The sequence below is a fragment of the Aythya fuligula genome, chromosome 1 (assembly GCF_009819795.1).
Source record: "Aythya fuligula isolate bAytFul2 chromosome 1, bAytFul2.pri, whole genome shotgun sequence".
NCBI lineage: Eukaryota > Metazoa > Chordata > Aves > Anseriformes > Anatidae > Aythya > Aythya fuligula.
This window is the reverse complement of record NC_045559.1, coordinates 60,922,469-60,939,232: the sequence shown is the minus strand read 5'-3', so window position 1 is coordinate 60,939,232 and position 16,764 is coordinate 60,922,469. Positions and strand designations below refer to the sequence as shown.

Genomic DNA, 16,764 nt, shown 5'->3' with positions numbered 1-16,764 from the left:
TTCATGTGTTTCAGCTAGAAAGGAAAACAAACAAACAAACAAAAAACACAACCAAGTGCACTTTTCAGATCCAACTACCTATGTGAATCAGCAACAAAAATTGCCCTTGGCTTAATCACACTTTGGATAGAGTAGGAAGCTGGTACTCCCTTGGGCCTTCTTTTCTCCTAATTCATACCTTTCTGTAAGACCTCTGCAATTCCTACACTCCAAAGGAAAGATCTAACAGTGATGAAGGAACCAAAACTTAAGAATTTCTTTTTAAAATATCACTTCTGCACTTCTTAAGTCAGGTTCTGTTACTGGTGTAGGTTGTTAAGCAGCCTATTGACCAAATTCCTTTCAACTTCACCAATATGCTGCAGTCTAACTTCCACAGTTCATTACCTGGGGACAAGAAGATCACTCATTTCACACAGCTTTTTTAGAACCCAAACATAAATTATTATTTTAATCTTCGCTGCTGATTATAGCCTTGTCCATCTTGCTGAGCTTCAAAGCACTCTGGTGGTTTTAATGACGGATGTTATGCCAGTTGGCTCGTGGATTTTATGTATGATGGATACCAGCAAGGGTTCCGCAAAGAAGAATGCTAATGAGTTACTGGGAGAACCAGAGTGAGCGGATTTCAGTAGCAAGGAGAAATATATTCGTTAGTATGGGAGGAGAGGAATGTAAATTGAAAAGGAATGTGTGGGGAAAAAAAAGATTAGCCGACCAGACTTTGTATTTTAAAAGTGGACACAACAATCTTGCACCAAACTGAAACACAAGCAACAGATACTGCCAGGCTGTGTCACATCAAGGGTGCTGATAGGTAAGAGTCAGGTTGTTGGACAGCTGCCGTCACAGTGAAGGGCAAGAAACTCTGAAGTCAGTAATGGGATCCAGCTTTTCCCATGGAGGCACTCATCTGCCTTACTATGCAGATACACAGCAGGCTATGTGGGGACTGTTTTCTAGAATTCTTTAACTGAAGAAGGGCTGGAAAAAAGGATTTTTTTGTTTTGTTTTCATATTCTGCTATTGTATTTCTGAACATTCCTAATAGGTTTGATTCTATTGATCTTTTTTTTTTCTTGGTTTTGGGTTTTTCGTTTTTTGGAACATGCCAAACTGAGCATCACACAGTCAAAGAGCAGTTAGCAACAGTAAACAACTTTATGCTCTGATGATACATACTTTTCCTTCTTTTAATTTTTAGTCAGCTTTTGGAAGTCATTAACACAAGCAAGTCCAGAGAAGGATCAGGCTCCCCAGAGACTGCCAACTTCTATGTAACACAGAAGAAAAAGAAAGCATCAAACTACCAAGCTGCATTGCTCCTTGAAAACAAACAGAAGAGGCGTTTCAGAAAGGTGTAATACTTACTGAACTTGGTTCGTGCTCTCAGGGTAGAGCGTGTGGCTCAAAGTACAGGTCTTTCCAAGTGGTATGAATCCTATAGGAATCTTACTGAAGGCAGCCTGGACACATAAGGGGAGTAAATTACCATTTGCATCAGCTGAAAGAAGCTTTCTGTGTGGAGATCACAGCTGTGTCTGATATCACCCCTTTGGCACTAAGCTGCCAGGCACCTCCTTAAATGAGGCAGTAACACATAATGACTCAGAACATGGCAGCCGAGTCTCTGAGCCCAGCGCTGCCAACAGGGTACAAAGGAGCTCTCTGTAATCATTACGAGCATTGTTACATGCAGGTTGGCAGACACGTCCTAACTAATGCACGGGTTCTGTCAGCAATCTGCCATCTTTCTTAATACTGATGGTGGCAGCGCAAGCTCTGCATCTCATTTACCATTGCCGAAATCCCCATCTGATAGAATACCCTTGCATGGCAAAGACATTTTCCCAGTTAAGGAAATTAATTGATTCCTCTGGCATCCAAGTGATGAGGCAGCAGAAGGTCTAGTTTTTGGAAATCATTGACCGTGTTATTTTTCCGTGCCACATTTCAGTAAAAGGGCTTGTTGAAGGTGCAAGTTATTGCACTGCACCTCAAAATAAGCTGTGCTTTCTGGAATGTTTCAGCAAATCAACCTGAAGCACTGCATATCACAATGTACCATCTCCCTCCGGGGCGGTGCTCCTAGCAGTGCCACGATACTGCAGATCCCCACTGGCTAGATAACATCCCTCTCACTTCATGCCCACCTGCTCTCCCTTGCTACCTCTGTCTCACCTGCAAGTGTTAACACGCTTCCAACACCCCTCTCTCATTTTCTTGAGAATTCACAGCTTATTCAGTCAGGCTCTGCTCCCTTGGCCACTAGGACCAACGCTTCTGGAATACCTTGCACAGGCTCTTCTTATCCAGACAACCGTGGTATGACGTACCCGAGTAAAAAGGGAAGCAGAGCACAGAGTGAGGGGGCTGAACTACAGATCCCTACTCATAGGACAGATATGAAGGATGAGGAGAATTCCTTGGCCACAGACACGATGGCAATACTACAATGCACTACTCTACCCAAAATAGTGCTGGATGCAGAATTTTCTATGCAAATCAATCCCAACTATATCAAGATAATAAGTTAAAAATAGAGATGAAGAACTAGCCAGTAAAGCCTCTAATTTTTTTCTTCCAGAATCTTTAGATTATAGAGGTCTCAGGGATCAGCTACAATAATACTAAATTTAAAAAACTGATGCCTCAGAACTAATTCAGCTAGCACCCCCTTAAAAACACTGGCAGAGTTGCAGAGCTTCTCTTGTCACATTCAGACAAAGCAACTGCCTAAAGAGATGCAATTCTAGCTGCCAAGTATATCATCGTAATCTTGTCTGGATCATTTAATTGAGTTTTTGCCAGCTCTTGCCGGGAGGTTTTGGGAACAATGATCCCCTCCTATCTTCGATAACACTGTCCTCCCTCCTTGAAAAGAAAAATCTCTCTCATTTCCATTCTGAGTGTTCCACCTTGAGAGGTTACAATTTGCTTTCCATAGCCATCTACATAGGTAGGTATTCACAGCTTGAAAAAATGGCAAAACAACCATAAAACAACAGGAGCACAGCCATAAGCAAATTCAGTTTCAAGCCTCTATAAATACAAGAAAAACAAGTACTTTTGCCCAATGCTTCTGCAAAACAAAGCAGAATACAGAGCTGTCTATGGATCTTTGAAAGTTGTGCATTTGGCTTCTCAAAAATCCCTGCTCTGAAGCTGGAAGCTTCCCAAAGTCGAGGCTTGGGAGCCACTGCACTCCATGAGAAAGGGAATGAAGACCAATGGGAAGAATTGCAGGACACTAGCATGGCTGACTTACCATGCAGCACGCTGGCTTGGGCTTAGTAAGCCACAGTATCTGCAGAAAAAAACTGGGACCAAGGGTTCACAGTGGATACACAAGACACTTTCCCTAAGAAACAGACAAAATCCTAAAAGTGACAGACTTCCTCACCTCATCAGCTCTGCGGAGAAGTCCAGTTATGACCTGAAAAACATGGGAAAGTCTTAATCTTGGAGAATTTTATTTTGCAATTGCCATAGAAAGCAATGAAATTCATATCCAAATTTATTCTTTTGAAAAGATTTAAGAAACAGCTTCTCTTTTGGAACACGCGACTGTTGCTTGCATGGGAAAGGAGGCACGCTCAGTGTGCAAACATGATGGGAACAGCGGGGTTCTGAGTGCTTATGAGTATATGCTGGCACCACAACTGATGCCAGTGTAAATGCTTTAACACTGAACAAACCCGGGTAAGTCCCTTCTGTATAAATGCAAGAACCACAACTGGTCAGTGTGTGATTAAGAATTATAAATTCTAAGCTCAGGAGAAATTAGCAGATGTATTCCAACCACTTTCTTTTAAAGTCATTGTACTTCATTTAGCCATTGCCTTATGAAGCCAGTAGTTAGCATTCCTGGAAATGCTTTAACAGAAAAACAACCTGCCTTGAAAGAGAGTACTCCCCAGTTACGCTGGCAGTTTGCTCCTGTCATTAATTGTCTTGACAACAGACATTTATTAAATGCATAACATGCTTTGGCATCACTCCCACTTAATTTTTAAATTATTTGATTCCCACTTTGCAAAAAACACATTCATCCTGGGCAGTACAGATAGGCTAGTAATAAACTTTGAAAATTAAACCATTAGAGCTACATTGCACAGAAAGAAAAAGTTGGAAACATTTCTCCCCAGATATTTTTCCCATTCTAAAATGAGAAAATGTCAGACATTCCTGTTCCCCACCCCATCTCCCATCACCACTTTTAGGCAAAAAACAGCTATCGCAGGTTTCTTTTTCCCAGAAGCTCAAAATATTGAATGAAAAAATGGATGCTAAAACAGACAAATCTTCAGGACTATCTGTTGTGACGTTGTTGTCGTATTACACAGGTTCAATCTTCTCACCCTCAGCTTGGCTATGATTCTCAACAAATAGGACAAAGCTCCTGAAGTACCTCTTGTACTGTGCCATCTCCTCCTGCAATAATGATCAAATCAGTGTTCTCCATCAGTTCCAGCAGCTTTTTGGCTTGCCCTTCATAATCAGTCTGAAGAAACAGAAATACAAACATGAGAACTCAGGTGATTATTTCTAGGATTTCTCTTCTGTAGAAAAAAAAGAAATCTACCCATTTGTTTACTAATTATTCTCATATAAGCACAAAGTACTGTGCACTTCTTACATCACATTCACTGAAATTTCTTCACCTTATGAAACAAATCCCGTACCTAGTACAATACAAAAAGTAAAAACACATACACAAAGCCTATAAGAATACCACAGTAACTCTCATTTGGTAGATCTAGATTACCCAGCAATAATCAAATTTCCAAATAGTTTTACATTTAAATAAAACCACAGGCAAACTACACTCTTGCAGATAAAAGTCCCATCACCTTTAGCAGCCAAGGTGTTCAAGTGCATCTCCTGAAATACAGGAGCAGATACATGAAATGCCGCTGCTCAACAGTGGCTAGGAAGCTGCTGACAGCTGCTTCAGCAGTAAAGAGTATACTGACTTTCTAAACCACCAGAACTAGTTTTTGTTTTGTTTTGTTTTGTTTGTTTGTTTGTTTGTTTGTTTGTTTTTTGTTTGTTTGTTTTTTTTCTCTCCAAAATGAATGCTTTTTGCAGGTACATTTCAGTCCCCGTTACTGGGCTGGCCCTGTTTTGCTAACTTTTGAGATCTGAAGTTAGAACGTGTCAGTTTTAATTCTTGCAAAACATTTTTTGGTCGTAGGCTAGGCCTACACATTTTCAATGAACAGAAGAGGACATTAATAAAAGCAGCATTTTAACACAAAACAAAATCTGACAAAATTATTCCAAGACAGGAAGACAAATATTCGAGTACTTCACTGCCAAGACATAGTGACTACTAGATAATCCACATATCACAGCCTCAAAAATCTGCAAAAAGATCAGAATCCCTTCATGTTTATTTTTTGTTCTCTTTCCAGTGAAAACTCCTCTGCTAATTCAGGCCTTTACAGCTCAGTTTTCTGCTTTTGTGATGGGGATGTTGAATTAACTGGAGATATACTGAAAAAAATATAGTAAAAGGTTATTTTTAATTAATTTGAAGAGTTCCACTGCACATCAAAGTTCCTTACTTCTGAATTCTGCAAGTTCAGGCAGAACTGACAGTTTCAACAGTGATGGGCATGCACTGCTAGCCAGCACGCAAGTATTTAGAGATTTTCCTGTCAAACATGAATTATAGAAGGGCTGCTTTAGACAGTCAGACAAGTACATGTGCTGCTTTAGCTGAAAATTAAAAAGTCAGTACAGAGTTTGTAAATTAACTGTGAATTAAAACGAAAAAGATTAAGTACTATTTTAAAATCTCAGTAATTATTTCCTCCCATCAGATGCCTGTGGGACAACTAAGAATTTCAAATATACCCCAAATTGAATTTCAGTTCTTCATGAGCAGAAAGCAAAGCAGACAATATATCTGTATTAACAGAGCCTATCAGTTCTTACCTTAACCACAGTTACATCCAAGCCAGATAAGTGCAAAATTGGAGCAGCATTCTTCTCAAAAAGGTTCCTGGCTTTACTAGTTAAAAACAAGGAAAAACTATTTCAATAATCTGGTAGTTAAAAAAAAAAGGAAGAAACAAATGAATAACAACAAGAAATATAGTTAAAAACAGAGCATACAATCTACACAATCAGTCACCAGACCTGCCAGTCAGGAAAGATGAGATTTCATTTGTTTCAAATGTATTATATTTCTAGACTCGTATCTCAGATGTCAGCTTTTTTTGTTACAGTTTTAATAAATGCAGAAAAGGTTATCTGGCTTTCTACAAAAATAATTTTAAAAATCAAAACAAGATCTCCAGAGAGAGATTTATTAGAAAAATTAATGACTTACAGAGCAGCAGGCTTTAATACAACAAAGAAAGTCCATTTGGATTTTCAGAAGATTAAAAATATATATTTATTTTCTTGTATATATTATTAAATAAGTCTGGAAGCAAAATTTGATCTGACCGTCTTTTGTTAAAGGACTCATGCATTTTATGCTTGTAAGCTTTTAATGAAATAATTATTCATTAACTATATATTACTTAGAAGTGGAAATATGAGACCACAAGTCAGAGACTTTAATTTATTGACACTATGCATTTTTTAGTCATGGGTGTTTTGAATAAAAGCACGTAAGCTCAAGTCCTCCCATGTCAGATACATCATTTCTCTGATACCATTACTGAGATGCAACTGATAGCTTAGCTGATTAGCAGAAATAGACATACATCATATCCAAGATAACTGTTTTCCACTAATGAATATGCAAAAACAGCAGCTGACCTCTTCCAGGAGTCTTGCTCTCAGCCCATATTTAGCCTCCCAGTTTGTAGGCACATCCCTTTCAAGGACAGGTTCCTACAGAAGTAAGATCACTGCTGGCTAACTTCAACTCTTGAAGCAATCAAGGTCATCACTTATTTCTATAGTTTTTGAGGAGGGAAATGTGCCACATACAAAGGTATGTGGAAGAATGACAAAGACCCAAACACAGAATAAGAGAAAATTTGTATATATGTATATATATTTGAAAATCATTCTTTCAACTCAAGCATCTAATTCTGTTCTTCATCGTAATATTTTTGGTGATAGATATTCTGGCATAGTTACACAGCACCAGCTTGGCATCAGAGGGGGGCAAAAATGAGCTCAAAAATTTGGCCAGCTTTTATAGTGAATGGCAGATTAGAAAAACAGAACGAAGTGTAGGGGAGGGGGAATTTTACCCTTTGCAAGCTGCTGGGTTGAGGAACACTGTCGCTTTCTTCAGTGGCATACTGGAAGGAATCAGCTGGTTGCCAAAAACCTTAATAAGAAAAAAAGAGCACAGTTCAGTTTCTCTTTTAAGCACATTAGTAAAGCAGTTCAAAATAATGCATCTCCCCAAATGTCAGGAGGCTTTCAAGCCTCATGACAACCAAATGACTTCCATCTGCAGTCATTGTACAGGTCTCCTATCCAAAGATCACTACTCTTAGCAACAGCTGACACTATTGTCATAAGAAATCTTTATCTCAGTTTTACAATTCAACCAACATTTTTTTATTTTTTTTTTGTCAAATTATAGTTTTCTGGTATGGGATATCCAGGGAGAACTATCCTTGACTTTTAGGTTACTTGATTTTCCCATGTAATTCTCATGCACCCGCTTGCCACCTTCTTGCAGCTTTTTCCACTTCTGCCCTTCGTTTCTCGTATCTCCTCTGCTTATTTTTGTATTTTCTACGCTTAAGTTTTTGAAAATATGAAAGAAGATAATCACCAGAGAGTTTGTCCTCACCTATGTGCAAACCCACTGTTTCCTCAGACACTTTTTCCTCCTCCTGTCTCTTTATTACGACCACTGAATTATCTTCATCTTTTAATCCAGTTCTGAACAGATGTCTTCGTTTTAAGTTCTCTGAGAGTTATTTCATGCAGCCTCTTGTGCCTTTTAGCCATTTGTACCTATGTCCACAGCTTTTCAGCACAGGAGAGGCATGAGAAGGCAAGGCTTCCACACATCACTTCTCACTCTGCAGACCTCTTTTAGCTCACCAAAGGCATCCTCACTACCACACAAATCAAACTGGTTTGGGATACAAGGCTGACAACACTCAGCAGAACCAACCAGAAGCCCCGAAAATAAAGCAGGAACAAAAGGTTACTGTGCTGAACATGACAGTCATCTGTCCCTACTTTCTTTTTCCTTTACTTTAAAGGTTAATCCCCTGGCAGGAGTTTTTATATTGAAGAAGGCAGACACTGTGCACAAAACAGTGTAGATTTTAGTGATCATTAGCTGTTTAAAGTTGAAATTACTTCCCCTTGCCAACTTTGCTCAGGAAGCCTCAATTATTAAGTGCGCAGCTGGCTATGTCACTTAAAACATTCAAATTTCTTCTTCAAGAGAGAAGAAGGATAAGAGAAGTTGCTAAGAGTAAAGGAATGGTCAAAGAAAGGGAAATAAATCATCAGCTCCTTAGCTTTACCAAAAAAATAGCTGGCAAAATGATCTATGCGTTTTATTGCATTTAGGGGAGAGAGTGGGGACAGGATTGGGAAAGACAGGAGACCTCTGGCACGTTACAGCTGTTAAAAACAATTAATTATTTACTTGGGGGAGCACGGTGTGATGTATTTGCTTGCTCTAAACAACCTAAAAAGGCTTATAAAAATTTTAGGAGTACTGACATGATCATTTCTTTATGTAATATACTTAGACATTTATGTTACATATGGGGGCACTTCGAAGGCTAATTCAGATTTTTAAGACAGGAAATAAAAAAATAATAATGCAGCATTTTCAAAGTTGTTTTTTTTTTTCTCCCAGAGCCCAACGTAAGGAAAGCCAACTTAAAGCCATTAAAAATTGTTATTAAATATATATGAAGCTATTATTTAGGAAAAGCAATTCCTTTTTCAGCTCCTTGTTAAAGCAAAACTCCAGGTGTTGTGTTTCTGGATTCCTAGCATGAAACTTACTATTTTGCAATTATGAAAAGCCCATTACACAACGGCTTTACGGTGTTTTATGAACACAAATAGAGAAACAATGTTCCATTACAGAAAACCATTCCCGCTCACAGACTGAATTTGTCACCTAAGCAGGACCTGCCTAATACAGACAGTCACTGACATCAGTCAGCGAGGCCACGTCTGCAAAGCCCATAGTCGGCTGAAACTGGTTTGTTTGGGAGAAGGAGATGTAAAAGGTTTTCAGTTTAGTACATGGGTTCTTCACTGGGGAACCTTTCTGTAAGCATTTGCCACCCCAAGGCTGTCATTGCGAACCGGTATTTTAATTCGGACATGCACGGTGGAGTTCTTGCAGTAACTAGGGCTATAGGAGATGCTTTGGCAGCAAGGCAGGTTATCAGCAATTTGGTGTTGTTCTAGGCTTAAGAACTCAAACAACTTATGTAAAAATAATAGGGAGCCCCTCACATTTCACTCTGACCAAGGTTTTTCTTGAGCGAGCCTGCCTCTATTTTTCTCAGCACTTATACAGCACCAGAAACACAAGTAGCATTTTTCAAACAATTACAGATTGCTGCTATTCCAAAGATCAAACCAGACATTTAATGCCTTGATACTATATTGCTGTGGGTTTTCAAGCTGTATTTGGCACTGACACATCAGTGAGAACACAAATTACAGCATGAACTGATTACTGAACTTTCTGGTTCATTCTTTTCTAATGCAGGAGTCTTCTGCAGGATATCTTCCCAAGCTTTACCCCCTGCAATTGTAGGAAGCTTTATTTTATTTAGAAGAATAAGCTTCAATTACTGAGGTATTAACTGCTATTTCTGGAAAAAAAATTAAAAGCTATTGCTTTGATATCTGTGCAGTGAAAATGACTATAGAAAACACAAAAATGAAGAACAGGCACTTTGAGTTGGCATAGTCAAATACTAAATGTATTCAGCTCTGAAGGTATCATTTTTGAAAGCAGTATTTTCTTTTTTTTTTTTTTTAGTTATTACTATATTTTAACTATAAAATTATTATAATTTTTTCCTCATTCATTCATGAGACCTGAGTTCCCTTATATCTGTTTTGGCAAAAAAATCCACAGTCCAGATCAAGCGGCTGTGAACATCTTTCCTTCAACATCTGGCAGATAAAAATTGGGATTATGCAGGTGCACCACAGCTATAAAACAGGGTAACCTCAAGCAAAGGTCTTTAATGAGAAAAATAACATTCAGCATTCTTCTACGGCCCCAGTACACAGCAATGGGAGCAGTATCACGCCCTGCAAAATCTCCAGCATCTGGCATGGAGAAGGGGGTTTAAAATTAACTTTGTTTGAAGGAGGAAGAAAGACTTAAAATGCTGCATGACCCCACCGAGGCAACCTGAGCTATCAGCACAGCGTCCCTGATGAAGGCGCTCGGGGACGAACAGAGAAGGGTGAAGCCTGCCCAGCGGAGCGCTAACGGGAAGCGGTTTGCCCTGCCTCTGCCCCGACAACGCGCCTCGTGGTGGATCTCAGACTGCAGCCTCCTGTCTCGTCTTCTTTCTACTGGAAAATGTCAGGCCCAGAGGAATGCAGCCAGCAGAAGGAGAGGCGACTGAGGTGTTTTACCCCAGCGACAGCACCCCAGCTTCGGGCTGGAGGCCGGCCGCCCTTCGGTGCTTGAGCAGCAGGACACAGACGGCAGCGTTGTAAGGCTCGTCACGCAGAGAGGGCCTGCTGGGAGAATCCCAGGAGCCCTGCACAGCCAAGATAAGAGGGGATTTTAATCTAATTTTATCACTTTAGACGGTATTACCTCGGCTTCTTGGCACGCAGCTCTTCGTAGCAGGTTATCGCTGTTAGGTAAGACAGAACAGAGTGGACATTAGGTTGAGTAAGTTTAAAACAATTTGCTCATTTTCACCATATCGGTCTGTACCCTTTTAACACACGCTTTGACAGCTCTAAAATAAAAAATACAGGTTCTTTAAGGCCAATTTAACACATGTTTAAGGATAAAATGCCCTTGTAAGCACATGTGCATAATTTTTGATGTTTTTTTTTTTTTTTTTTTTAAGTATGTGCACACAAACACAGTGTTTTTGATAGTAAAGCAAAGCAGAAAACAAAAGATGCCAAGTGTGCTGAGATTATGAAGGCCATGAGACACAGTACAGCTATGGTTTAATTTTAAATTGCTACATAACTGCACAACTGTACTCCAGATCTAAGGGGTTTTTTTAAATGCTAATATTACCTGGTTTTTACATTGAAGGTACTTCCCACTCTGACAGTACAGAAGAGCTTTAGAGTAGACTTAAGGGTAACTTACACAGACTTCAATCTGTGAGCCTTACAACCCTGAGCTCCCCCATCCATCGGTTTGTCAGCTGGACATGTTAATGCAGCACATGCCGCCCAGCCAGGTCTGCCCACGAACTACAGCTGTAACCCAAAGAGGTGAAAACCACTCACCTCACCAACATTTAAAAATAAAAAAGAAAGTATCGGTATTAGACACACCACTGACGGTCATGTCAGAAAGAGATTCCAGGCTAATCCTTGTGCTTGTCATTGGTGATGGACAGCATCAGCACAGCGGCAGGCAGCCATGCTGGAGACTGAGTTACTGAGTGCAGAACACAACTCAGCTCTTCCCCAGACCCAAAAATGCCCTTTTGGGCCTCACAGACAAAAAGGAGAATCCTGTTGTGCAAGACCCCGTCTCACCTGTCCTCTAGGTACCAAACACTTCCCTCTCCTTGCTAAAACCAAAAATCTCCATCAGTTTTCCCTTGGCAGTATCTGGCAAGACGGTACAGTCTTACCTCAAAAGTCTCCAATACAAAAATTCAATAACAATTATAGTCAGCGTAACACATACCAAAATTAACATACTAGACCCATTAAAAGGGAAAACAGCACACTCCTGCCCCAAACTGTGGCTCACTGGGCACAGTCTGCACCCGAAATGGCAGAAGAAAAGGCAAAGCCTTGGCTAGAACAATGCATCCAAGGAGGAGTGGGATCTGTCCCATCCCACGAGCCTAGACTATTTATCTGTCACTGGAGCCATATAAATTACTGCTTCTGACATCACCAAAAGATGCTGCAGTGTACTAAAAGGAGACGTCAGCTGACTTTAGGTGAGATACTGAGTTCTGAGAAAATAACTGTGAAGCAAAAAAAGACAGATTTATTCTTAGTAAAAGCAAAAAGACTAGGAGAGAACTCATGCACGGAAAAAGAAAACACGTAAATAATACCCCATGAAGATAACAAGTAACTGGAATGTCTAAAAAAATTTCCTTGGAGGCATACCAATGCGTTTAACTGCCACGTTATCTCCTTCACACCGAAGCAGCAAGCCATTTGTATTAACTACCTGAAATATTACCGAGAGGAGCAGCAGGCCTGTGTTTGATTGCGCTAATCTCGTGAAAGAGCACCATTAAAATAACTCTCTCTGCAAAGGTTTGTGTACGGAGCCAAAGCCGGGTGCTGCAGCTAATTCCCCTTCAATCAGGACAGCACGGGGGCTGTGCCCACGCTGCCCTGCTGATTACAGGCCCTCACACACGGACTTTTCCCCCCCCCGTATGGCTAGAGGAAACACAAAGCAATTGCAATGTCAATACATAAAGCTGAAATATTACGGGGTACCAAGAAAACCCCACGACCAGATGATGGCCACGCAGCTGATCCGTTTGTGAACTGCAGTCCTGACCTCGTTAACAAATCCTAGTCAAGTCTGTGTGATCTGATTGCTGCACATCGCCGCTGCTTTGCTCAGAAATCAACCTGGGTCACACCACCAACTGCTCTGCCTGCCTCCTCCCTGCAACATTATAATGCCTGCAGCGCTAAGAACCTCTAAAATTGAGTCCAGCACAACTTTCAAAAGCACTCAGAAGATACTGCATCGTCTGTCCCAACCTGCAAATACCCCCAAAATAGTGATCAAGAAGCTGTGAGAGGCCTGCAGCCACAGCCCATGGCTTGGGACAACCAGCTCCCCTGGAAGTGACTGCACCATGAGCATCTAAAGCAGCTCAGATCCCCTTTCAGGCAGGGTTACCAGCATTAAATCCAAGACTCTGAAGTATGTTCAGCCAACAGGAAGCCCAAAAGCAGTCTGACCAAAGCTGTGCACACCGGACCAGTCTCCAGAGCTACCACAGAACTCCTTCCAGAGTTTATCTTCACAGAGAGCATTTTGGCTGCTTCCAATGCAGCGAGACCACAGCATCCTCTCTGCTTGATACCAGCACTTCCGTTCAGCTTGGCGTTGGAAGGACATGAAAGATAAACCTAGGTTTGAATCAGCTTTACCCAAGAATCAGACTTTATGCCCCACGTTTTTTGATGAAGTTTTGATGAAATGAAGTGGGCCGCTGAAGAAGAGAGATGCAGAAAGGTGACCAAGTGAGTTATCAGTTGGCAAACACTCAGAGACCAACGCTCAAATTACAGATAAGAATCAGACTCGGATTGCTGGCAAGCAGTCAAAGGCCCAGATGCTTTGCCAGCATTTTCTACGGAGGAAGTCAATACTTCAGTGCATACAGAGCTGAGTATCTGAGGGGTCCACTGCCTCGGCACGATGCACAAGTCCCCATCTTCACCAGGATGATCACTTATCCAGCAGTACCACTGCAACGCTCTGGCCAAACTGGACAACCAGATAAGCTGAGATTAAACTCCTGCTGGCCTGCCGTAGCTGGTGACTCACTGCACCACCTGGACACGCAGAGAGCAGCCACAGCCCTCCTCGGGAGAGCAGATCCAGGGCAGGAACTGGGCAGTGAGAGGGGATTCCAAATCTGGTGGAAGCTTTAAAATAATCATATGGTATCTTTTCTTGCTGTTTTATTCATCAGTAAGGAACCATCTCAAGAAAAGACAAAATACAGAATACGATTCAAAAGGATTTGAATTTTATCCTGTGACTCCTTACACTAATGAATTCAATGAGCACCAGCAGCTACCACACAGAAACACAGCCAGAATTAAGTTACGTGCCCTCTTTCCATCCTATTAAGTAAGAAGAGATCCAAAAAAATAATAAAAAAAATAGCAAGTTGCTTACTTCTCTGCAATCAATCTCATCTATGTGAAAGAGAAGTACAGCACTGCGTATGAGCATGTATCTGACAATCTGCACACCCCCTAAGGTTGGATCTGGTGTACCTGTAGTACGATATAATATTGGTTAAAATGAAGTTAACATACACAGTCACGTAATCCAGAGAAATTAAAGGGAAACAACCTCACATGGGACAACACTGAGTTCTCATCTTTCTTCTCCAATATTACAAGCGTATTTGCTATCTCAAATGCAAGGCAACAGATTTGAGAAGCATACTCCTTTATGAGAACCAAAGGAATTTTAAGGCTCACCATGGTTTTATAAGACTAGCAATAGGGTTTTATTTAAAAGTAGTTCAACCAGACGTTATGTCTATCACTCTGCACCTGAAAAGCCTTTGCCACCTGCTGACTGATGTCTCTTTTGAAGAGGTGCCATCCATCCATTGTATTACATATCTAGAGTGGCTGAATCACAAACAGTGAAGGGGAAACCAGCACAGAGCTTCCTCTGTACTCTTCCAGTTCATCTAAAAAATTAACCTTTTAAGCCAGTCAGCGCTTGCACAGACATCTCCAGAGATGAAAGGCTAACACACTGATCTGAAACTAAACGCTGCATGAAGAAAGTCAGACTGGGCTCTGAGGCTCCCTGGCCCTTACTGTCACCGACAACCTTCAGCCTCACTCGGTGAGGAATCCTCTCGCTCCAGCGCCCCTCTCTCCTGTGCAGCCTACGCAGCACAAGGGCATCCACATCAGCCCCTTGGTGCAGCCTGCTGGAAGGAGACACCCAGCTCCATTTCCCTGCAGGGGAGATACACAGGGGGCAAGTCTGGAGCAGACAACATTCTCCTTGTCCCTGTCTGCCCGTGTGGCATCCTCTGAGGTCCTACACCAGTACCCCAGAGCTCTTCTGTCCCTACAGGCGTGCAGAGACCGACTATGGAGAAGTTGCCATTTATTTGCAGGACAGATTGTTACTTGCGGTGGCTCCACTTGATGCAGACATCACAGCCTCTGCAGCCAAAAGAACAAACCCTGAGAAGTCAAAAAAGCGAATTATCTTCTCCTTGCCAGAGTAATAACTTAGAAATTCCATGAGGATGAAAAAAAAGCCAAGAAGGAGGATGCAGGAGGGGAAAAAAACTTTCCTTAGCTGCAAATAAACGAGCACGACCTCAGATAGTTAATTCCAGCGAGTCAGAGGCTAATCTGAACCAACGCTGTGCTAAAGCAAGCCCCTTCGTCAGGAAACCCTGCGATGCCAGAAAGCGAAGCGCAAGGCTTCACTAAACCTTTAATCTGTGCTAAAAGGGCAAATCCACGGCTAGCACAGCATGCCTGGCGCACAGCAACTCGGCCTCGGCTGTGGGCAGCAGCAAACCCCACAGCCGGGGCAGCCCAGGCGCGGCTCCCCCACAGAGCTCTCCCCCCTTACCGGTGCCGGCCGTGCATCCAGCTCGCCCCCCAGCCCAGCAGGCCGGCCCCCAGCGCCGTTTTCTTCCAGTGGTTCCTGAGGGTGGCCAGCAGCCCGCCGGGCCCGGCCATGCCGCCGGGGAAGGGGGCCCGGCCGCCGGGAAGCCGCGCTCAGCCCGCGGCCGCCGCCGCCGCCCGGCTCGGCTGGAAACGGCTCCCCCGGCCCCGCGTTCCGCCCTGCCGAGCCCCGAAGGGAGGCCCTAAAAATGTCACCCGCTAATCCATGTCCCCAAGCACCGCGTCCAGTCTCTCCCTAAACACCCCCAGGGACGGTGACCCCACCGCCTCCCTGGGCGACCCGTCCCAGTGCCCGGCTGCTCTTCCTGAGGAGAAATGTCTCCTCATCGCCAGCCTGAACTTCCCCTGGTGCAGCATCCAACATACAAAACAGCCCCAGAAACTATTTCTGGAGGTCCAGCCAGCTAACCAGATGGCATCTCGCCTAGGAAGCATCTGGGATTTGCTGTCTAAGCCCCAGCAAGTGGGTGCACCAGGAGAAACATCTCCAGCCTCTGCTGCAGAGCAGGGTCTGCTGGTGGGGATGCCATGTGGCCCCAATGCCCTGCAGAGCGAGGAGGGTATGTGACCAAGTGACAGGACCCAGCTTCTCACGGGGACAAGCTCTGGGACAACCCAGGGGTGACAGCCCAGTCCAACCTTCATACCTGGCTTCATCAGATGCCTGAAAGAGCGCAAACAGCCTCAGAGATACATCAGGGAGGTGCTGAATGGGTTGATAAACAGAGATCCTCCCCGTCCTGTGAAAAAACAAAAACTGAGAATGAAACATTGGCTAAATAAGCAGGGTAAAGAAGCGCTTTGCTTTTGGAGAACGCTGCCCTCCTTCCACCAGGGCTTATAGATTTGTGGTGACAAAGACCCTGTCTACGTGGGACCAGCTGGTTGGGGCAATGAACTTAAAGCTGGGGAGAAAAATTTGTCTCAGAATGCTTTTTTTTTTTCTCGATAGCAAAATGCTATCTTCATCAACATCCAAACATTTATTAGAGTCTAATATAAAGAGTCTAATATGAAAATATTAGAGTCAATAAAATTATTTTTATGTAAAAATCTTCCCCAAATCTTTCTCCTTCGTGATGTGTGGTTGGGATGTGGGTAGTAAAAAAAGAGGGCCGATGGAGGCCACATGTGGGACTCTGGATATGCAAAAGTCTGTTCTGAAAGAGTCACGTTGATGCAGAAGAGAGTCCAGGAGCAACTCTGTTGTTAGTGATGAGGAAAGCAGATTAAAACTTGCAG

At 42.5% G+C, this 16,764-nt stretch overlaps 1 protein-coding gene across 1 annotated transcript in view; it reads right to left on the bottom strand.

Moving 5' to 3' along the window:
• Positions 1-15,592, bottom strand: part of AGK (acylglycerol kinase) — a 29,747-nt gene extending 14,155 nt beyond the window's left edge. Inside the window, exons 1-7 of the mRNA XM_032184321.1 lie at positions 15,467-15,592; positions 10,754-10,793; positions 7,221-7,300; positions 5,944-6,019; positions 4,412-4,504; positions 3,404-3,436; positions 1,372-1,466 (exon numbers count right to left, since the gene is read on the bottom strand). Of these exons, the coding sequence (XP_032040212.1) occupies positions 1,372-1,466; positions 3,404-3,436; positions 4,412-4,504; positions 5,944-6,019; positions 7,221-7,300; positions 10,754-10,793; positions 15,467-15,576 (527 nt within the window). The 5' untranslated portion in view covers positions 15,577-15,592. The remainder of the gene's footprint in view (positions 1-1,371; positions 1,467-3,403; positions 3,437-4,411; positions 4,505-5,943; positions 6,020-7,220; positions 7,301-10,753; positions 10,794-15,466) is intronic.
• Positions 15,593-16,764: the final 1,172 nt, after the last annotated feature.